General features: G+C 30.1%; 2 protein-coding genes across 2 annotated transcripts in view; one reads left to right on the plus strand and one right to left on the minus strand.

Moving 5' to 3' along the window:
* LOC122272810 (saccharopine dehydrogenase-like oxidoreductase) overlaps positions 1 to 23205 on the minus strand; it is a 66855-nt gene that overhangs the window by 36596 nt on the left and 7054 nt on the right. The gene's annotated exons all lie outside the window — the stretch shown is intronic.
* Positions 5008 to 23205, plus strand: part of LOC107457316 (saccharopine dehydrogenase-like oxidoreductase) — a 20629-nt gene continuing 2431 nt past the window's right edge. The window contains exons 1-7 of the mRNA XM_071180857.1: positions 5008 to 5240; positions 8185 to 8291; positions 12531 to 12611; positions 16793 to 16922; positions 18273 to 18319; positions 18406 to 18548; positions 23040 to 23157. Of these exons, the coding sequence (XP_071036958.1) occupies positions 5078 to 5240; positions 8185 to 8291; positions 12531 to 12611; positions 16793 to 16922; positions 18273 to 18319; positions 18406 to 18548; positions 23040 to 23157 (789 nt within the window). The 5' untranslated portion in view covers positions 5008 to 5077. The remainder of the gene's footprint in view (positions 5241 to 8184; positions 8292 to 12530; positions 12612 to 16792; positions 16923 to 18272; positions 18320 to 18405; positions 18549 to 23039; positions 23158 to 23205) is intronic.

Below are 23205 nucleotides of genomic sequence, written 5' to 3' on the forward strand. Positions count from 1 at the left end.
ACATATAACATAACATATAACATAACATTCTTTACATCATTTTAAAAAAAAGGTAATTTAACAAGGAAAAATACTATATTGTAGAAAAGGTAATTTTTCGAGGAAAAATACTGTATTGTTTTAAAAACAGTATAAGAATTTTTTTCAAGTAATATAATATGTAGTGATATAAATATAATGTAAGTGATATGTATTGTAAAAGACTTATTATAAAATTTTAAAAAAAGTAATTATTTAATCTTTTTTTTAAAGGAAGAAAATTGTAATCTGAAATAAAATAAAAGATATAGGGGAAAGTATAATGCATTAGTTTAAATATTTAGGAAATGATTACTTACAATCAAAGAAAATCCTTGTAGTACACGTTGTTCACTTAAATCAATGAATCAACTATAAAAGCCCAGAAGCTGCATCAAAATAGATTATAAAAATCTAGAGACTTCAAATATTTGATTTTCTTGTCTTAAATTTTGAAACATTAACTAAAACGAGCAGAATTTCTTGTATGAGCGCCTAACTACTTATAACGCCTGTCCTTTATTTTTCAAAATATTGGGGTGTATTCATTATTAAATCGTTTCATTGGTTTAAATTATTTGTTGAGCGAGGCAGAGGAACCTCCTATTTTCAGTATTTCACACTTTAGTGGAGGTGAGTCCCATCATGGGTGGCAAAAATCTCCTGTTGTGGAAGGATTTACGCTAATTTATAGAAGGGGCTCTATTTGAAATCTATTCAGCAGATTCCGAAAACGTTTTTCAAAGAGATTTTAACCCCTGATAAAATTGAAGATTTTAACTATACATTATATATCAACTCTAATGAATGAATAAACTCTGCATCATAGAATCAAGAAACATCTTGATTCTATGATGCAGAGTGGTCCGTAATCTACTTCCTCATATATAATTTTAGAATCATCTTTAAGAATTAAGTTTAAAAAACTATACAAATTTGGAATAGCAAACTACCATTTAAAAGCGGGTAAAAACGATAAGAAAATCGTAAGAATCACTATTAAGATAAACGGAATTGAAACTTTCAAACCAGTTTGATTGCCGAAATAAGTTTGAAGTGTCTCAAATAAGTGTCTTTCAATTCCTCTATGTTTTTTCGGCAACTAAACATAAATTTTTGGTCATGTTTTGATTTTCTTTTTCCCCCCCCTGAAACATCAATTTGTGATCCTTTTTTTTTTACTTCATTTATGACAAGAATTCCAGAAATTTATCGAAGGAGTTGTCTTTACGGAGCATCATGTGTACAATTCTGTGAAAAAATACTATTAAATGCGCAGAAAATTACAAATCAAACAATCTATAATGAAATACAACATAAAGTACTGTCTGAGTAAAAATTTTCAGACTAGAGCAAACGTTTGAGAAAATCGAAAAATACAATTTAAATCCCTTTTATTTAATTCTTAAAGTATATTATTAAGAAATAACGCTACAAGCAAGATTTGCAATTATGTAAAATTATGTAGAAAAAATTGTTAAGATCAAAATTAGTATTTTAGCCTGAGTAAAAACTTAAAGGCTACCAGTAATTTTTAGATATAGATATAATTTAAAAAAAACTATGGCTACTACGACTATTGAAAAACACTTCTGTTTGCAAATTTGCCATGAATTCTTGCTATGTATTTTTTATTGCGTTTTTTAGAAGTTTCGGTGGCAAAGGTAAAGAGATTAACTGATCATGAAAAGAACCGATAGAAGCTTTTTCTTCAATAAATATTCGTGCTATTGCGATGATAATGATGGGTAGTTCAAGATCAAAGACTCTAGTCAGTAAGTTCTTAAAATTGAAAGACAATAATGGTAAAAAAGGATGCGGAAAGAAGAAACTATGTCCTCGTGTGATAAAAGACGAGATTACAATAATATAAAACATATACCTAACTTTGTTAAAAACTAGTTTCTTCTATGAAAACTAGAATAGTAGAAGTAATTCGGAAAAAAAAAGACTCTTACACAGGCTTCTCAATTTTTACATTTCTTAAATATTATTTTTTTTATGTTGACTTCAATTGAAACCCTAATTTTGTGCCGCACCACTTTTTTCAGATAATTGCAAAATTAGAAATCCTGTTTGTTGCGTTACCTTTTAACAACTTTAAAATTAATTATAAAATAATATTTAAATCCCTTTTATTTTTATTTTTGAATTTTTTTTTCACTAGTCTTTAAGTTTTTATTCAAATTATAATTATGCAAAAATTAAAATTATACAAAAATTGAATTTTGTTCAAACATTAGGATAGCACATTGATCTAACGGAAATTTCTTGGAAAGAGCAACAAATAATAATAAATAATTTTTTAAAATTATTTTAACTTTATTAATTGCTTTGGTACATGCTTGTGCATGTTGATTAACATCGATTGATTATTTACTTTCCTATTTTCTACCCCATGCGCTGAACTGGTATTCGGCTTGTAAATGAATAAAAAATTTAAACTGGGGAGTTTTTCCGGATGATGCAGATGCAACTGTGCAATGTGAAGGTGTGATTCAAAATGGGAATCAGTAGAATAAGCAGTAAATACAATTATATGTCTTAAAAATATAGTTTTATTTTGAAAAGAACATTTTGTCTGTTCTTGAAGTTTTTGATGAGAATGACATGAAATTTATAAATGCATAATATAATGTCGTGTAATCCTACGTGATAAAACAATCACGAATGAGATAAATTTTTTGGGGCGTATTTTAACATTTTAAATTGTCGTCGAATTTTTTTAAAAAAAATGTAAGGAAAAAGTCCATAATACGTTCTGTTAAACGAAAAAAATTTTTTTTTTACTATGAATTTGAATTGATCTGGACTTCTGAGATGAAAGATACAACATTAATAATAATACTGGAGAAACTATCTTTAATATTGGTTTCAGTAGAGATTATCATGATTAAAATNAAAAAAAAAAAAAAAAAAAAAAAAAAAAAAAAAAAAAAAAAAAAAAAAAAAAAAAAAGAGGAAGAAAATTTTTTTGAGAAATTCAAGAATATTAAAGCAGTAAGTACAGCCATTTTCTCATTTTGTTCCGGTTCAAAACGTTTTAAAAATCGAAATTGATGTCTTTAAAAAGGAAAATAAAATTTTATTCAGTTGATTAACAGAACTATAGTATTCATATTTTGAAGAAATGATGAATTATAATAATTGTGATGGGAATAATTTTTATGCCCATTTTATTTAATGTATTTGTCTTCTTATTATTTTCAAGCAAAGAAACAGACAAGATGAGATATTTTTGGTTTTCTTGGATCGCATGATTTATTTTGGTAACCATAAAAACTTCATATAAATGTACACGAAAAAATAAAAAAGACAACACATAGAACTCTTATTTTCCTTCCTCTATCGGCAGTACTTATAGTTTCAGTATTAAAATTTTAAAAATTAATACTTATAATTCAGAAAAAGTATTTGTTGATAATACCAAATTATGAAAATGTTGATTAGCACAAAATAATTACTTTAAAAATCCCATATTATTTTGATAAAAACAAAATAAATAAAATTACATGAAGTAATCATTAAACACTCATACAATAAATAGAGTTTAACAATTTGTCCCATTCTTAAAAAAAATATTTTTATTAGTTTTTTTTACTGTAATAAAATTATATGAATTTTTTTAGGAAACTTTTGCATTTAAAGTAATTCTTCAGTGTTTTAATTAATTAAAGTGCAAATTAGTGATAATTTTTTATATTTGAACATAAATAATCAATGTTCATATAATTTTTTTAATTAAAATTTTTCATTAATTTTATATATGTTTTTATAAACATAAACGTGGCATTAAATTTCTAAATGAAAACAAAGTTATAGAAAGGTCATTAAAATTCTAAGTTTCGATTTATAATTTTAAAAATTAAAAAGTTACATTGATTTTACAAATATAAATAAAAAGTAGCTCCGTGCGTTCAAAATAAATTCATGCGTAATGAACAGTAAAACCATGAAATGATGTACTGTATAAATAAATTTAATATACAAACTATAAAACAATTCTTGCAAACATATAATAATAAATGTATTAGTAAGTGATTTAATACAAACATTTGTTTACCTCCCCAATTTATTTAATGACTTCTTATTATCCAACGATAAACATTATTGCAAAAACTTTAAATAAACTTTATTTTAAAAAATAACAACTGATAATTTAAGTTAAAACAATTAATGAAACAAAATATAAAAGTAAACAGAATTACAACTTATATTTATCAAAATTTCGAACTGACTGGAAATGTCTAGTTTAAATAATGATGGAACGCTGTGAGCGCTTATAGGTAAGAGAAGATTTAGAATGATTCTATTTCAGAGAAATTTACCAAAAAAAAAAAACCCACAAAAATAGAAAATATCTACAAGAATCTCCCCCTACTGAAATCCCCCTAGAAATTCTGGATAATTGCCTGTTTGAGACAATTTATGAATGGGTAGGGGTCTGTTGATATTTGACATTTTAAAAAAGAGGACAAAAGAGCCCAGGGCCATAAATACGATAAAGATAAGTTAAAAATGCTAACCATTTTCCCGTATCCTAAACTAAGGCGGCTATTTTTGGGTATCAAATGACTATGTGTGTTATGTTGAGGGAGAATCGTCTTTATCAGTTAACAGTGAGAAGGAAAGGTGGGAAGAGTGTTTTATTGCTTATTGAAGGAAAGGGTGGCTGTGACATTTCTTGTAGTTCTCTAAACACCTGTTTTATTTTTTCAGACAGTGCATTTTTCTGTGTGTATTTTATNTTTAGTACCTATAAAAAAAAAAAAACCTTCTGATTATTGTGCTGCTCTTGCAAAAAGAGCAATAGAAGAAATGAAGGAAAAATATGGCGGATATATCTTTGATGTAATTACTGACAATTAGAATAAGAATGAATGATGAAGACAATTAGAATGAGCTGAATTCCAAGATCAAATTATGCTAATTATGCCAAGACGTATTAAGCTAATGAGAAAGTTTACCAAAATTAAAACTTATTATCACCCTTCTTACTCGTTGATCACATTAGTCTCTCCCTGCTCTCTCGGTAAAGACAGTTTAGTTTTATTTTTCAATGGAACGAAAGTATGAAGTTACTGTTTTTGGTGCAAGTGGATATACAGGGGTGTTTGTCGTCCGTGAACTTGCCATTTATCATTCTGAAATAAAGTGGTGTATTGCAGGAAGGAATGTCGAGAAATTGAGGAACGTTTTAAAAGAAATCGAGACGGAAATAGGTAAGATAGTATTTTTTTGAAAACTATCTAAATTGAAACATTATTATTACTTAAATCATTTTTCACCACTATCAGTGTAAATATTCGTATTCGCCGGCCAGAGGACTTGTTTTATTATCTCTGGCATCACTTTCTTTATTACTTTAAGAAAGCACTCCCCCTCAGCACTGAAAATTTACTGGTATAGGAGCATGAATAAGGTAAAGGCAAGGGTTCAAGTTTCTATATGATGGCCAGTCTTAGATAAAGTTAACAATTTTCTGCGAACATAAAAATCTCAATTAAAAAACTTTCTGCAAGCAACTCATCGACTCTAAAAACTAGTTTTAACCCTTTCGTCGCTACCTAATTTTGACAAAATTTGTTTGAAAAATATTCGTTTTTTTTTGTTTGTTTAATTCTTAGAACTTTAATCAGTGTTCTCGCTAAGTGTTTTTAGAAGAGGACCTGCTCTTTGATCTCTAAAAATGCATCCTCAATGTCCTTTTTGTAAAAATAAGCCGCCCACCCTTAAAAAGATTGCCTTTTTTATTCATATTCAGTAAAATGAACTGTGTTTATCGGTTTAATTTTGATAACTATTACAAATATTTACTTTGCTTTGATTATTCTCAACTCATTAAATTTTTATAAGCCTACCTATCTCTTTTTTTTACGAGATTTCCGTATTGTGATCTGAGGCAGAACAACTTTCGGGACATTTATTTTTTTGGAAGGGAGTTTGGAAGTTATTTTTAATGATTATAAATTTTGAAATTAATTTTTAAATATTTTTTTTTTGAAAATGCACTGATATATGTGCATTTTTTTTATAATTTTCATTTTAAATTATAGAAAAAGGCTTTGAGTTGTCTATTAATTAATCAATTATTTTAGTTTATATATATTTTTTTTTTTGAAAAACATTTATGCACAGGGATTGTCTTTTAGTATATGTCTTTAATTATTTTATAAACTACAAATTTTTCTCTTACTTTAATAGTGAGAGAAAATTTGTTTTTACAAACGTGAACATAAAATAGCATAAGTGGGTAATTTAAACATTGAATATCAAATTCAGTTATAACGTAATATGACACATTTCGATAAATTTTTACGGTGGTAAGTGAGTGCCATTTCAAAACTCAAAGTGCCCTTTTCTGAGAGGTAGCGCCCTGCCCTCTTTTATTCCTCGGGAGAACTTGGCTTTAATATTAAGAGCAATTTTTTTTTTTTTATAATCAGTATTATACAGCAGACCCAATTTTTCGCGTTTAAGACTACTAATTTAATGTTCAACTCCATAGTCTTGTAATTTTGAACCTAATCCAAAAGACAAGGGATCTCCTGTATCAAATATTGGAAGAGATTTTCCTTCATGGAGAACTTTTTGATGGAATTAACCTGTATTTATGTTACATGGGAAGGAAAACCTCCCAATGTTAGCCAAATAGATTTTTACAGATAATAGGTTTATGAGGTAAACATCAAATTATCTTTATTCTATAAAAAATTATAAATAGTACGATAATTAACATCAATTTTGATCAATGCAATAAATCCAATCCAATCATTATTTTTAGTACCTATTATTAAAGATTTATACATGTTTTTTTAGAATCTCGATATTTTAATATAACATTATTACATACTGCAAATTCCGAATCACGTTGCCTAGTAATTATTTTTCGATTAGCGACGATTCCACCGTGAATCCGCGTGGTTTTTTGATCGTGTAGAACGCTTTTTCGATAGTTATTAGAACGGATTTTTACATGGTTTTTATAACCTCGATGTCTAAATACAATATATTGTTTGTCAGGCTTCAAATCACTCATTTCATGCTCAATTATTAATGATTCACTTGCTATCCCATGTAGATTTATGATTGCATTTTTATCAGTTATTGCTATGGATTTCACATTTTTTTTGCTATGTCATCATATACAAGAAATCCCGATTAGCCTGGAGTTTGCCTATTTTTACTTTCTCAAGTGCCGCTGACTGGTTGTGGTCATTATTTGGGTGTAGGTCAGAAAATGGAAATATTGATTTTAGACATACTACTTAAAATATATTTTATGATAATCTACAATTGTTTTCTTCCTAATGATTGAGTTACTCTTATAGATCTTTTCTTGTGCACCAAACTATTTTCAATTCAAATGTGCTCTCTAGGTTTGAAATTAACATTGGACTGAGATCACTAAAATGTAACTTGATCCACCCTATTAGTTGTCTCGCAGACCAGTAATCAATATCAAGGAATGTTTTGGTTATTTAATTTTTGGTTTCAAGTTTTGGTTTGAGTATTTTATTTGTGTTTAGCTGTCACATTTCTTGTACTGTAATTTTTTTTTGTGTCACATTTCCTGTTCTGTAAATTCACTTTATTAACTTTTTTTTTTTTTAGAGAAACTCCAGATAAGGCATCAAGGGTCTGTCTAGGTTTTTCTGGGAGATACCTATTTTGTGAAAATTTAGACATAATTTGTGAAAACTAAAAATTATATTAAAAAATCAGTACTAAAATATGGATTTATCGTTTCTCACGGGATACAAAAATAAAATTTTAAGAAAAAGTATTTTGTGAGACTACCGTTTTTCCTTAAGTTGAATTTGTGAAGGTACCTCTAAACGGTAGCAAATTTGCCCCGGGCAGACCCCTGGACATGTAAGCACCCTGGACATGTTCATACATATTCCCAGTGGGAAATATGTATGAACTGTTTATAACTTTTAGTCACTGGAAAATCGGACAAGTGACTCAATTTTCTGCACTTAGTTCTGAAACCACAGAAATATTTCAGTAGTAGTAGTAGTACTGTGAATGAGCAGAGTTGTTTCAATATCATAATATCACTATGAAATTTAAATAAGATTGAGAAAAAAACTTTTAAAAATTCTTTATTATTAATTAAAACTTTTAACAGTGTGTCATACACTCTCTTTTGTCCATTTACAGGTAAAAATTTGGATTCAGTTGACATTATACAGGCTGATACAGGAGATGAATCTTCGTTGGCACATATGTGTAGAAGTTCTGCTGTCATAATTAGCTGTGTTGGACCTGTAAGATTGCTTTTTCCTTTACTATTCATCTTGATGTTGCTATTCCTTTATGTGTTTTGATGTTGCTATTCCCTTATGTTCCTTTATGTGTGAGATAGAAATCTCCTAAAAAGATAAATATACCTTTCCAAGTTTTGCCTAAATAACAATAAATTTAAAAAACAAAGTCAGAACTTCGTAAAATGTTGCCTTCTGTTATTTAGCTTCATTTTTAAGTTATTTAAAGATCGCTAGAAGGGCTTCCAGTGTGTGACCTCCCAACCCTTTTCCAGATTTGGAAAACTTAGTCTGAAAGCCAATAAACTTAAAGGATTATCTAATGTATGAATGTGTTTCAAAGGAAATTATAGGTTTAAGCTATAAAAGCTATATATAAATATAATTATATTAATAAATTGTCGTACCTCAAAACCGAAATTCGTGTGTCATAATAACATTGAAGTAATTTGATGTATTGGAATTCGGAAACGAGCATAGAAATGGTCAAGTGTGTCAAAATATCAATCAAATTCAAAATTCACATGTCTCGCAATGTCGCATTGAAAATATCAGAGTTGAAAAACTTAATTGAAATGGCAAAAAAAAAAAGGGCAATTATCATACTATATGGATTTAAGATAAAATTTCTGCATATTGAATGTGTTAAAAAGGGAAAACTATATTCAAAATTTGTATCGTATTTAAATTGTATTAAAAATTAGAATTTGAAATGCACTNTTGTAATTTGGAAAGCATTTTTCTTTGAAAAAGAATTTAGTTATTTTATTTTAATTTAAAAAGTGTGGTATGAAATACTAATGTAATATTTTATATTTGGGGCTGATGATTATGAAATCTAACACAAAACTGTGAGATCGTGGATTCTATTTCAACTGATGACAGTTTTTCATTATCAATTCTTAATACTGAAAAATGTTTTTCTTATTTTTTAAGCATTCATGTAAAAAACTAATAATTATACAATTATTTAAAAACACTGGAAGGCTCCGCTCCCTGTTCATTTTGCTCACTGACCCTCGTGGTTGCTTCTGCATTCATTGCAGATTAAGAGGAAAAACGGTTTATTTCCATTTTTTTCTACAAAAATTGCGATTGAATCACTATTTGCATTTTGGAGATCACTAAATTTAGGCAAATCAATTAAAATTGGTACCAATCATTAAAATAGGAAAATTGGTACCGGCCGCAGAGTTATTACTCAATGAAGATGGACTCAAGGGATAGAGTATTCTCCTCCGAATGAGGGGCACCAAGTTCGAATCCCAGAGATGGCTGGTCGATTTGAATTTCACACCCGGCTTTTACTGACCGCTGCGCTGACGTGAAATATCCTCAGTGGTAGGCGAATCATGGGTTAGAGTCCCTTTGCCGTCAGGCTAACCGTGGGAGGTACTCGTGTTCTTCCTCTCTATGTAAAGCAAATACGGGTTTGTTCCATTAAAGTGACCTCCATGAAGGCAAAAACTTCTTTCAATACTTGATCCTGGAGCTCTCTTGTATGCTGGATAGAGTTCAAAATTACAAGGCTACGGAGTTGAACATTACTAATCGTAAACTCGAAATTGGGTGGACTGTTCAATGACTGTTATAAAATAAACTAGTAATTTGGCCCTCGATAGCTTGGTTGGTAGGGCTATGGACTCCTGTTCGTGAGAATGAGAGTTCGAATTCAGCCGACCGAATAATACCCATGCATAAAATGGTGACTGGTGCATGTTAAATTTGTCGAGGTCACAAACTCCTCCAAGTTTTCATAACAATTCAATACCTCTGGGAACTGATCCAGGAGTTCCCTTGCCTTCTGGATTGGTTTTAAAATTTCAAGGCTACGTGGTTAAACATTGGCTCAAAATTGAGTCAGTTTTTCAACGGCGATTATAAAAAAAAGCTAATAATCAAATTGCATTTCCTTGTATTCTTTCTAACTCCTTGCATATTTTCTACGCACCTTCATAATTTGATGTTTCTAAGTCTTACAGATTTTGAGCTGCAAAGCAAAATGTAACGTAAAGAAAAATTGAAAAAGAAGTTTGCGAAAAATCATTTAAAATTGCAAATAACATGTACATATATTCAAAATTTATATAAACAAAAATTTAAGCATTATTTTGCCCAGGAGAATAAGTTAGGACAATTAGGCATGAATGACGTGCATAAAATAGTGAGAAATAATAATCTCGAAGGTACATTTGCAAACATTGACATTTCACTTCGAATTTTTTTATCCATCGTGATAACTAATTGTAGTTGTTCTCCAGACTAAAATTAATAAAAAATGAGTTAAGAAGTAGTATGACTCAAGAAAGATTGAGTAATTGGTCAATTATGAGCATTGATGTCTTACAGGAAATTAATTTTGATGATGTGATAAGAGATTCGCCCCTCGAAAAGAGCGATAAGTATTGTTACCTTAAATTTTCGGTAAAAAATAATGTAAGCTTTTATAATTAATTTATACGCTTTTTACTCTTAAAATAAAATAATTTTCAAAAATTATACAAAATGAAATTTTTTTTCTCTAAATTTACTCATAAAGGGCCCCCAGAAAATGACCGGCCCAGGGCCCCTATAAACCTAAAAACGGCTCTATTAATAGCAGGCCCGTAAACACGATCGCGCGGTCACCATCGCGGAAATCATTTACTCAGAAAGAAATGACTAAAGTGGAAATTTCCATATCCCGTAATCGTCGGCACTTTCGCAAGTCCTCAAATTAGATTTTTCCGGACAATAGGGCTTTAAGGTAAACAAGCATCAAAATATCCTTATTCCATAAAAATAACAAATAGAAGATAATTAAATCATTTTCAATCAACTACGAATAAATTCACGCTATCTTCGTGCTTGTGCTGTTTTCGCAGCTTTTGTTTCAGTTTTAGACTTGGTTTTTAAAATCTCCATATTTTAATATGTCATCATGGTGCGTAGCGTTTTTAAAAAGTGCTTATTTTCGATATTCATTTTTTAAAAGCTCTTAAAGGTGCTTTTTCCATTGGGTGAAGATTTGTATCAGCAATTCACGTTGTATTAAGAGACACACAGGCTCAATTGGCCACAAAATATGAGCTCATGGTCATTCTGCAAGGTCACTCCACCCCCTGTTTTTATCTTGCATTTAACTTTAGAGAATATTGGCTTATTTTTTGGATGGTTTTTTGAACCATTAATCTCTGCAGAAAAGATCCTGTCTTGAAAACATTGAACTCATTCTTTTCAATGTCAAACAAGTGGTTTTTCCGTTGCACTTTATTCTGTATTTAGTAAAACTTTTACTTAGAGAATTTTAACCATAAAAAAATTAACCCAAGAATATATAATTGATGAAAAATAATATATAGATATATTTTTAAGGCAAACAGTACTTTAAAAAAAGAGGAAATAAATAATTTACTGAATATTAGATTTGGGTCTTGTGCGGTGGCCCCCTCACCTGTCTAACTCGCCCCTACTTAACTCCTTCAACTCATTAAATGTGTTCATATATTTCATTCACTTAAAATATATGTTAAAACAATGCCTCCCTTGTCTATTTAACACTGATTTGTTTTTCTCTTTCTCAAAACATGTTGAAAAGGTATTTTTCTCTATTAAAGCTCAATTTATGAAATATCCTTTTGTGACTGAAAAAAGGATGCCATGGTTGAAGTTAGCACACCGAACAATATAAAAATGGGCTATTGCTTAATTGCAAACACTCTTTCATAATTCAAATGTGTGATAGGATTATTCATTTTTTTCGATTAATGTGCAATTGAAAAAGTTGTTGAAAGGCATGCTGTGAAGCATGAACATGTTTTTTTACATGTATTAATTTATTATAAAAGTAATGTTTCATTGACTTAGTAGATTGTTATAGTAGATAAATTTATTTAGTTAATTTAATTTAATAAATTAATTAATTACTTCATTTTAACTTAGTAGATTGTTGTTGCATTAGAATTGAAGAATTTTTTTAAAAGTAATGTTGCACAGTTATTAAACAATTATTTTGTTATTCATGTATGTTATTTTAATGATTCGAGACAACAATATTGGATACATATATGAACAACTAGAAACAATTTAGTTTTCGTGCAGTTTAGATTGCAAAGCACGCTTTTCACGTATAAAAAGTCTCCCTTTATAAAAATATTTGCTAACAAAAATATTCTATATATTATTGTCACATTTGTAAGCAAATTCATTTGATTGTTTGCACAAATATTATTTTTGATATTCAAACAATCCACTTTTTTGTAGTATCGATTTTATGGAGAACCTGTAGTTAAACAATGTGTACTAAATGGAGCACACTATGTCGATATTAGTGGAGAACCACAGGTATATCTTTTATATGCTTACATTATTTTTATTTTTTTACTATTATTTTGTTGCTCTTGTTCCAATGTGTTTAGCTGGTTTATGCATATATGCAGGGCCTGATTATCGTCTATGCCCAATGGGCATTTGCCTAGGGCCCACAATTTCTTAGGGGCCTCAAAAATTAGTAAAAAGTTTAATGAAAGATGAGCTATCTTTATTTTGGTTTAAGTATTAAATAAAAAAATAATTCAGCTAAGGATTTCAATTGTTTGTGGTCACCAAACTATTTTTATTTTGACTTAACATTGTTTTGTTGTTTTGCTATAAAATATATTTTGCTATAAAATAATTTCAATTAATATAAAATTTAAAAATAATTTCAAAATATTTTGTAAGGGGCCCGGAAAATTTGATGGGCCTTGGGCCTGGATTTGTCTTGATCGGTCCTTGCATGTATGTTTAAAATAAAATTAAAATAATGAGTCCGCGGTAGAGCGTAGGTAAAGCTATTGTCAACTTTCGAAAAAATTCAATTTTTTTTTATCAAGACAGTACTTATTTATTACAGGATATCTACTTTTCTAAATTTGGACACTCTTCTGATTAATGTATTAATAAGTGTGTTTTTAAGCTTATCTAAGTGAATATAGTTTATCTACTACATTGCTGGACAATCGCTAAGGTCAGATGATAATATGAATAATAGCAATAAAAAATTGGGGGTAGGAAAATGTGAAAATTAGCGAATGTGCAAGATACAGTAAGACTTGTTTTGTGTAGGCAAATTTTGGATTGTCGACTTGGTTTGTCAAATGACAGTGCTGACAAGAGACTCCTATTGAGCTTTGTTCGAAATCAAAGTTTAACAGGAAACAATCAATCGATAAACTATTTTTTATGTATCTTCTCGCGTCATTTAGATGATTTTACGTGTGACCGTATTATCGGCAGGATTGAAGAAGACTAAACATTTGCAGATGTTGCCAAAGAGGTTGACGTCAGCCACAGAGTTTCAAGCCTTTGGAAATCATTTCAAACAGCTGCAATGCGTCGCAGATATCACGGGGGTAGGTCTTGTTGCAGTTGGAGCAGAGAGGACTGGGCTTGCTTATTATTCTCAGATGGGAGTAGATCCAGTTTCTCATCTGATTGTTGAAGGCAAATGATCTGATTGGTATTGCTGATATTCTACATGTAGTGTCATGGTATGAGTTGGCAAATGTAATTAATGGCAATATGTCCCTCTATGTATTTGCAACTGGAACTATGACTAGCTAATGCTACATTAGTATTCTGCTACTTCTTCTTTGCCTGTTCCGTGGTGCTGTCAGTGATAAATTTGCATTGAAAATTTGTATGATTTTTTGGGGAGGAGTGTTGCTGGTCGAGAATGCCCTGCATTAGACAAGGACAACCTCATCTGCGCACCGAAAAAATCTACATCCTACAAAATCTAAAAGAAATTTCTACATCCTTGTCGAAAATCGGCAATACATTGCTTAGTCACATTCTTTCAACCAGGGTCCTGCTTTTGTGAATTTGTGCAAATAGGATCCTGTTATTGCAAAAAACTTTTTCAAGGAGTTTTTAAATTGTAAAGACATACAAAATTATGCTCAACACTATAAAGTTATAATTAAAAAAAATTAAATTTTGCAAAATAAACAGCAATTGCTGTTACTAAATTAGAGATGCAGCATGCAAATATTAGGTATTTGGCCTATACTGCTGCAGCGAAATATTCATTTCGGACGAATAAAAGAAGAAGCGTCTGCCGAAGACAAAACTTAGTTCGTTTACATCTCTTCATACTATNTAACAGGAAACAATCAATTTATAAACTATTTTTTATGTATCTTCCCGCGTCATTTAGATGATTTTACGTGTGGCCGTATTATCGGCAGGATTGAAAAAGACTAAACATTTGCAGATGTTGCCAAAGAGGTTGACGTCAGCCACAGAGTTTCAAGCCTTTGGAAATCATTTCAAACAGCTGCAATGCGTCGCAGATATCACGGGGGTAGGTCTTGTTGCAGTTGGAGCAGAGAGGACTGGGCTTGCTTATTATTCTCAGATGGGAGTAGATCCAGTTTCTCATCTGATTGTTGAAGGCAAATGATCTGATTGGTATTGCTGATATTCTACATGTAGTGTCATGGTATGGGTTGGCAAATGTAATTAATGGCAATATGTCCCTCTATGTGTTTGCAACTAGAACTATGACTAGCTAATGCTACATTAGTAATATTCTTCTACTTCTTCTTTGCCTGTTCCGTGGTGCTGTCAGTGAAAAATTTGCATTGAAAATTTTTATGATTCTTTGGGGAGGAGTGTTGCTGGTCGAGACTGCCCTGCATTAGACAAGGACAACCGCATCTGTGCACCGAAAAAGGAGTGGGGCAAATCGCCCTAACAACTGTTGAGTATTGTTCCAAACATGATGACGCCTAGAAACTTGCATCGCCTTCTCTGGTGGTCATACCCCTTTTTGACATCTTACTCCAAGATGCCTACAAACTTTATTTCCATTCTTTTTTTCTTTTCATTTTCACGTTTTTGGAACAAAATAGCTATGTTTCTTTAGCACATTTCAAATTTTCTGGGATTCAGATGTTAAAAATTACCTTTTTTTAATTTACTCATATTCTAACATTCCATTATTTCACTTGGCATTTAACCACACTTAATTTTATATGCGCTATGCAGCCATTTGTGGTCCGCTCTTAGCGATTGTCTAGCAGTGTACAGCAAGTGAATTTTTTGACTAATCATTTAGAAGTTTCAGTGATGGGTATCCCCAAAGTGAAGCATATGAATTTCTTCGAGAGCTTCTCTCTCGCTTCATCACTGAAAATTTTTATTTCCAGGCGGGGTTGACATGGATTAAATCACTTGATTTAAAAGACAATTAAAATTTAAGTTGGAACATATTTTTTTGAAGTATAATTTATGAGGAATTTAAACCCGGTCTGCCCCAGATAGTTATACACAGAGAAAATCAACTTGACCGTCACGATAGACCTCTCATGAGAGGAGATGCAGATTCCTACTGACATTGTCTAGCAGAGCTCCACCTGCGGCATTTGTCAGAATCTAAATGAAATTTCTACATCCCTTGTCGAAAATCGGCAATACATTGCTTACAAAAAATTATTATTAGTTTTAATTTCGAAATTTTATTCAAATACCATTTACATTCACGGTATGCGAGGAATGGAAGCTGTACTTTACAAGTTACAAACCATGTACAGTGACCGAGGGCACCTGCATCCCTCAGATTCAACGCAGAGTGCTCCTAAGGAACATAAAATTTAAGAGACAACCATTTAAGAGACAATAGAAAACGACTTTTTTTCTTGTCCCAGAAGAGCAATAAATAACTATAATTACTGGCAAGAAATACAGATAGGAATAAATACAAACCATACCTAATTGTTAAAAAAGATAGCATATAGGAGAACAACCCATGTGACATTGCATTTCTAATTATTAATTAGTGAAACTAACAGTAAAAATTAGTAGGCTCTGCATAATTTACAAAATAAATTCATACCTGCCAGCTTTTACGCATTTGGCGTAAAATTTTATTTCTATATTTAAAGTGGTAGTAAAATGTATGCTTTCTATATATTCCTAGCATTTATAAACTTAATTCATAATCATTTTGATCCACCACTATTTTTAAAAATATTAAGCACATATATTAATATGTACTAGTTTAGTGGTAGTCCGCATAAGCTTATTCAAAATAAAGCGTATGTTTGTGCCTTAATCATACTTGAAAGGATTAAAAAATGGCAGGTNCATTCTTATAGCTTATGGTATGTTGATTTTATATTATTTATTTATTTTTTGGAAAAGGAAAAAGAGATTTGTTTATTTTAATTGTTAAAAAGTGTTTGAGTCAGAATAGCGTTTCTGACTGAATTAACTGCTTGAGCTTGGTCAGAACAACTTTCTTGAAGGACGGTCGATCTTTCTTTTTCTTGAGAGCTGTGATGAAGCATTAGGGCTCCACAGTTCAGCAAATCTAAAGTTTAAAAAAAAATATAAATCAAAGCTTTATTATTAATTCTCAAAATAGTATACGAAAAAAAACTATAAAAAAACAATTGTGAGGAGTTACGCTTATAAATTATTAATTTATAGGGGAAATAAAATTTGGTACAGAAGGAATTTACTTTTTTTTTCCATTGCAGTTTTTAGAATCAATGCAATTGAAATATTTTGAGGAAGCTCAAAAGAAAAATCTCTACATAATTGGATCGTGTGGTTTCGACAGCATACCTTCTGATTTTGGTATAGAGTATGTGAGAAAGAAATTTGATGGTAATACCTTTACTTATTCCTTTTTTTTTCTTTTATCTACCCATGACAGTCCAATAAGATATTAAATCCTCTGAATTGTTTTGTTATTATTTCATTCTAATAAGGTATTTTTTTTATGAAAGAATTCCTTAAATTTATCAAAAAATATTAAAATATGTGTCATGTAAATAAAGCTTGTGGGCTTGCTCAAATCTTGATTTAAAATTACTGCCTGAAATTGACTTGTTTAGAGACACTCCGTGAAGTTAACGTTTGTTCAGAGTTAATCAATGTCCCAATATTCCTGATAATGAATATTTTGTTCTTATTTATCCTGATTTTTAACTCTTTAAATATCCTGATTATTATTTTTTACACTGCAATACTACTAAAATATTTTCTGTATGTTGATCTCAAATTTTTATGAGTTGTTCAGTGCTCCATTAATAAGATCATATTGAAAACTCTTAAAACTTCCTGCCAAAAAAAGTAATTTTAAAAATTAAAATACTTCTTTACTTGTCATTCTTTTGCAATAAAACTTGTCTTTATTGTACTGACGCAGAACAAATATTCATTTTTTATTGGTTTTCATTAGTCATGATTTGAAAGTAGTCTGGTAATGTTTACTGCTTCAAAAAATGGTTTCAAAACGAACTATTCAGTTCTTTATTTTTCAGTGTTCTTCAATGCTAATACTAGGGCTTTCTTATCATCTTTGGCGTCTTTGAAATTTTTCAGATTTGAAAACTAGTTAAAATCTGCTAGAGGTTTGTCAAAACAGTATGGGGATTTTCATAACCGAAAAATATGATAAAAGGATAAAATTCATTATAAAAGTTAAAATTCATAAGTATATAATTCATAACTCACAAAATTCATTGAAAAGTAATGTTATACAAACTTTTACAGTTTGAGGGGGTGGTTACTTTAAAACATATAACAATTAAATGGGAAACAAATTAAATGGGAGAGAAGAGGATAATATAAGGCTCTCGTCTTAATAAGGAGACCTAAAAAAGTCTCTTAATAAGGTTAGAATCCCAATGATAGCTAGTTGATAGGAATTCTGATCCCTGCTCGCACCGACCACAGACCTCAAATATCCTGAGTGGTAGATGGATTGTGGGTTAGAATCGCCTGCTGTTGGGCTAACTGTCGAAAGATTTCGTGATTTTCCTATCCACGTCACACGATTGTAGGTTAAATTAATCAAAAACAGTTTGTCACGAAACTCAAAATGGGTTGGCTGTTCATCTGTTATAAAACAAAATATTTTCATTAGTTTTAAGATTAGCCCCACAATAATATTGCCAACTAATATAATTTAGCAGTACTCTTTCTATTTTAAAAATGATTTTTCACTTGTAGGTGATATTTTGTCAGTAGAGGCCTATCTCACAGAAGAGAGAGAACCTGTTAAGTATTTTCCCGTTTTTTTCTCATTTTGTGACCCTCCTATGGAAATTTTCGTTTTTAACTTTTCTTTCCTTTTTATCTCCAGGGAAGTACTATAAATTTTGCTACTTGGCAGTCAGCTATCCATGGTTTACATCATGCTAATGAGTTAATACCACTCAGGAAGTTATTGAGAGAAAAACTATTTTCCAAGAAAATGCCAGATCCTGAATATAGCTTGAAAAAAAGGTGACTTATTTAATCAATATATGTTCTGCTGTACAGTGGACAAAATAAAAAACAGAACATTCTTATAGCTTATGGTATAATAATTGGATTTCGAAATATTGAATTATGACCTTGAACTTTCGACAGTCTGACCTTTAATCAGTNGGTGATATTTTGTCAGTAGAAAAGTGTTTGAGTCAGAATAACGTTTCTGACTGAATTAACTGCTTGAGCTTGGTCAGAATAACTTTCTTGAAGGACGATCGCTCGTTCTTTTTCTTGAGAGCTGTGATGAAGTATTGGGCCTCCACAGTTTAACAAATCTTAAGCTTACAAAAATCTAAATGAAATCTTTATTATTAATTTTTAAAATATTATGCAAAAAAAAACAATAAAAAAACAATTGTGAGGAGTTACGCTTATAAATTATTAATTTATAGGGGAAATAAAATTTTGTACAGAAGGAATTTACTTTTTTTTCCATTGCAGTTTTTAGAATCAATGCAAGTGAAATATTTTGAGGAAGCTCAAAAGAAAAATCTCTACATAATTGGATCGTGTGGTTTCGACAGCATACCTTCTGATTTTGGTATAGAGTATGTGAGAAAGAAATTTGATGGTAATACCTTTACTTATTCTTTTTTTTTCTTTTATCTACCCATGACAGTCCAATAAGATATTAAATCCTCTGAATTGTTTCGTTATTATTTCATTCTAATGAGGTATTCTTTTCTATGAAAGAATTCGTTAAATTTATCAAAAAATATTAAAATAACAAATGCAATGCTTGTGGCCTCGTCCAAATCTTGTTTTAAAATTACTGCAACTTGCTTGAAGTTGATTCGTTTAGAGACATTCCATGAAGTTACCGTTTGTTCAGAGTTAATTAATGTCCCAGTATTCCTGATAATGAATATTTTGTCCTTATTTATCCTGATTTTTAACTCTTTAATTATCCTGATTATTATTTTTTACACTGCAATATTACTAAAATATTTTCTGTATATTGATCTCAATTTTCATGAGTTGTTCAGTGCTCCATTAATAAGATCATATTGAAAACTCTTAAAATTTCCTGCCAAAAAAGTAATTTTGAAATTGAAATACTTCTTTACTTGTCATTCTTTTGCAATAAAACTTGTATTTATTGTACTGACGCAGAACAAATATTCATTTTTTATTGTTTGTTATTAGTCATGTTTTGAAAGTAGTCTGGTATACTGCTTCAAAAAATGGTTTCAAAAAGAACTATTGAGTTCTTTATTTTTCATAGTGTTCTTCTATGCCAGGGATGGCGAACCTTTATGCACCAGCGTGCTATTTTTTCTAGAAAATAGTTTAATGAGGTCATAGACGTGCCGACAAATAGTTTTGACTTCGTGATTATTGGGTAAATAATAATATTAAATACTATCAACTCAAAACTCTTTTTTTACTGAGGAAAAAAAAGTACATTTTGCAATGTCTCAGTTATAAGCGTAGTTCAACTTAAAGTGACATCAGTGTGACTTCCATTGTTGCAGATTAGATGACAAGTAACTTATATTAGGGATATAAGATGTTAGTTTAAGCAGAACTGTTAATTTTTCTTTGCTAGTTATTTATTGTTAGCTTAGTAATTTTTTTAAAATTTTAATTTAATCGTTAATATGCTTCACAGTGAACTTTGTGATCGGTGACGTGCCCAAAATATTGAATAACGTGCCATAAATGGCACGCGTGACATTGGTTCGCCATCCCTGTTCTATGCTAATACTAGGGATTTCTTATTATCTTTGGCGTCCTATAAATTTTTCAGATTTGAAAACTAGTAAAAATCTGCTAGAGGTTTGTCAAAACAGTATGGCGATTTTTATAACCGAAAAATATGAGAAAGGGATAAAATTCATTATAAAAGTTAAAATTCATAAGTGTATAATTTATAACTCATAAAATTCATTGAAAAGTAATGTTACACAAACTTTTACAGTTTCAGGGGGTGGTTACTTTAAAATATATAACAATTAAATGGGAAACAAATTAAATGGGAGAGAAGGGGATAATATAAGGCTCTCGTCTTAATAAGGAGACTTTAAAAAGTCTCCTCTTAATAAGGTTAGAATCCCAGTGATAGCTAGTTGATAGGAATTCTGATCCCTGCTCGCACCGACCACAGTGCTGACCTCAAATATCCTGAGTGGTAGATGGATTGTGGGTTAGAATCGCCTGCTGTTGGGCTAACTGTCGAAAGATTTCGCGATTTTCCTATCCACGTCACACGATTGTAGGTTAAGGTATCCGTACACGTTGAAAAAGTGAATTTTAGCCTAAAATGACAAAAATTTTTTATTTCATATTACGAATCTCCGTTTATTCTAGTTTTCAAAACAGTTTAAATTTTAACTGTGCGTCAATTAGAACAAAAGTTATGATTAAAAGAATATTAATCGATGACTAAAAAATTAAACCGGAAATAGCATTCCGAAACCGGAAGTGGGACAAAAACAGTTATATTTATCTTTATTTTGGGATAATTATCTTTCTTTGACTTAAATAATTNACAAAATAAAAAACAGAACATTCTTATAGCTTATGGTATAATAATTGGATTTCGAAATATTGAATTATGACCTTGAACTTTCGACAGTCTGACCTTTAATCAGTTTCAATCAGCTAATCAGTTTGTAAAGAAGATACATTAAGTTATGAAATCTGACTTAAATAATGTACTTTATCTGAATGAACATACCTTTTTTTCCCAACAGATTTGAATTTTTTATCCTGAAACAATAGGGAGGGAGGCAGCTGCGAGCTGGAAATTATGATCACAATAGTTTTTATCAGGGAAGAGGTCAAAAGTTAAGACCTCTAATGTTCATTTAACCATTTGCATATTTTGTTAAATCTCTTTAAGTAATTGAAGCTAATTAAGAACTTTTTGCACTTAATTTACAACTGAGGAATTAGCTTTGTACAAAATTATTTTAAAATAAGGGAGTTTTATAATTTTTAGTAAAAATTATTAGCTCTCTTGAATATTTCCAGAGATAGTGTGAAACAAAAAAGTGCAGTCAACATTAAGAGGCCCAGACTTTCGGTGCATAAAAGATGTACATATTAAAATCAAAGGTAATACATATAAGATGTGTATTAAAATCAGTAGGAAATTGTGTAGTGTGCAAAATAAAAAAGTGAACAACCTGAATAATTTTAATGATTAAATTTTCACATACTTAGATGCAGTTTTAATGGCTTAAGAAGCTTGTCTTAAATGTGCTACTTAATCAGTAGAGACGATATTAAGTTACAAAATTGATTACTGAAATTTGTTTTCTCTCAGAACATGTCTTTCTTTTGATGGATTCGGATTCTTGACCCTGAAAATAGGGGTGGTAATGTAGTATTATTATTAATCGATTCTTGAATCGATTAATGAGAGGATTATAAATATTTTATTATATGTTGGATGGCAACAGCTACAGGAAAAAGATAGAACAGCAACGATGAATAAATACTTACTTACTAACCTTCTGAATAAGATGTCTTGTATTAAAGCGATGAAACAACACTTCAGTAACCACAATCTAGGAAATATGGTCCCAACAGTTTAGAGGGAACACATCAGACTCTGAACTCTGGGCTCCTTACTGTTAATTTCTTGTTCTGCGTGTTTCACTATATCTCAAGAAATTTTAAAGGAAATTTAAACATTTTTATACACAAGGATAAAACTCATTCATCCAAAGATAATTCCATGTAAAAATTTATCTTTTATAATTATCTGTTGTTTTTTTGCAAGTTATTTAATAATTATCAACAAAAAAAGTTTGAATTTTAAGGTATAAAATTTTTTTACTATTTTAAAGTATGCAGTTTTAAATACAATACAAATTTGACTGAAATTGGTCGAATAGTTCTCGTGTCAAAACATTTAATGTATCGCTTTTTAAAATTGAATAACTTAGACATTATTCAACCAACAAACGATGTAACAATTTGTATACAATACCATTCCAAATTTTCTCAGCTTTTATTAAATAATTATAACAAAAATAATTATTAAATAGAATTATTTTCCAATAACAAATTTTTCAATTGTGCAAAAATCTTTTGATTCATTTAAAAAGTTCTTGAGGTATAGAACAAAATGGTGAAATTAACATTAATAGGTACCAAACGTTGGGCTGCTCTCCTGCCTAAACTATTGGAATTATATTTTTCAGATTGTAGCTACCTTGCTTAGTGTGACAGTCAATTGACCAAAATTGTTGAAAAAAAGGCATTTTTCTTCAGATAAAGTTTGTGTTTGTGCCTTATTTCCCAATGTAAAATATTACCTGCTCTAATGAATTAGCATATGTAAAGTCATCTTCTCAAGTTATTAACATTGATTTCTAAGATGTGGAAATCTGATCATTTGATCAAAAGTTATTCAGGATGCTCTCCTTTTGTCTTATACATATATTAAGATAGAAATGTATTATAATGTATACATAGATAGTTTTGTTTAATTCACAAATAAGATGTTTTTAGGTCTTATCTCTTTAAAAGTGATGATGTTAATGGGTGGTGCTTGCCTTTTATCGGCAGTGATAGATCTGTTGTGTTAAGAACTCAGATGTATAACTTTCAGTTCAAAAAAGAAAAGCCAGTAAGTTCAATTTTTTTTGTTGTTGCTAAATGTGTGTTACCATTAAGT

This window comes from Parasteatoda tepidariorum, chromosome 5 (genome assembly GCF_043381705.1).
Source record: "Parasteatoda tepidariorum isolate YZ-2023 chromosome 5, CAS_Ptep_4.0, whole genome shotgun sequence".
Classification (NCBI taxonomy): Eukaryota; Metazoa; Arthropoda; class Arachnida; order Araneae; family Theridiidae; genus Parasteatoda; species Parasteatoda tepidariorum.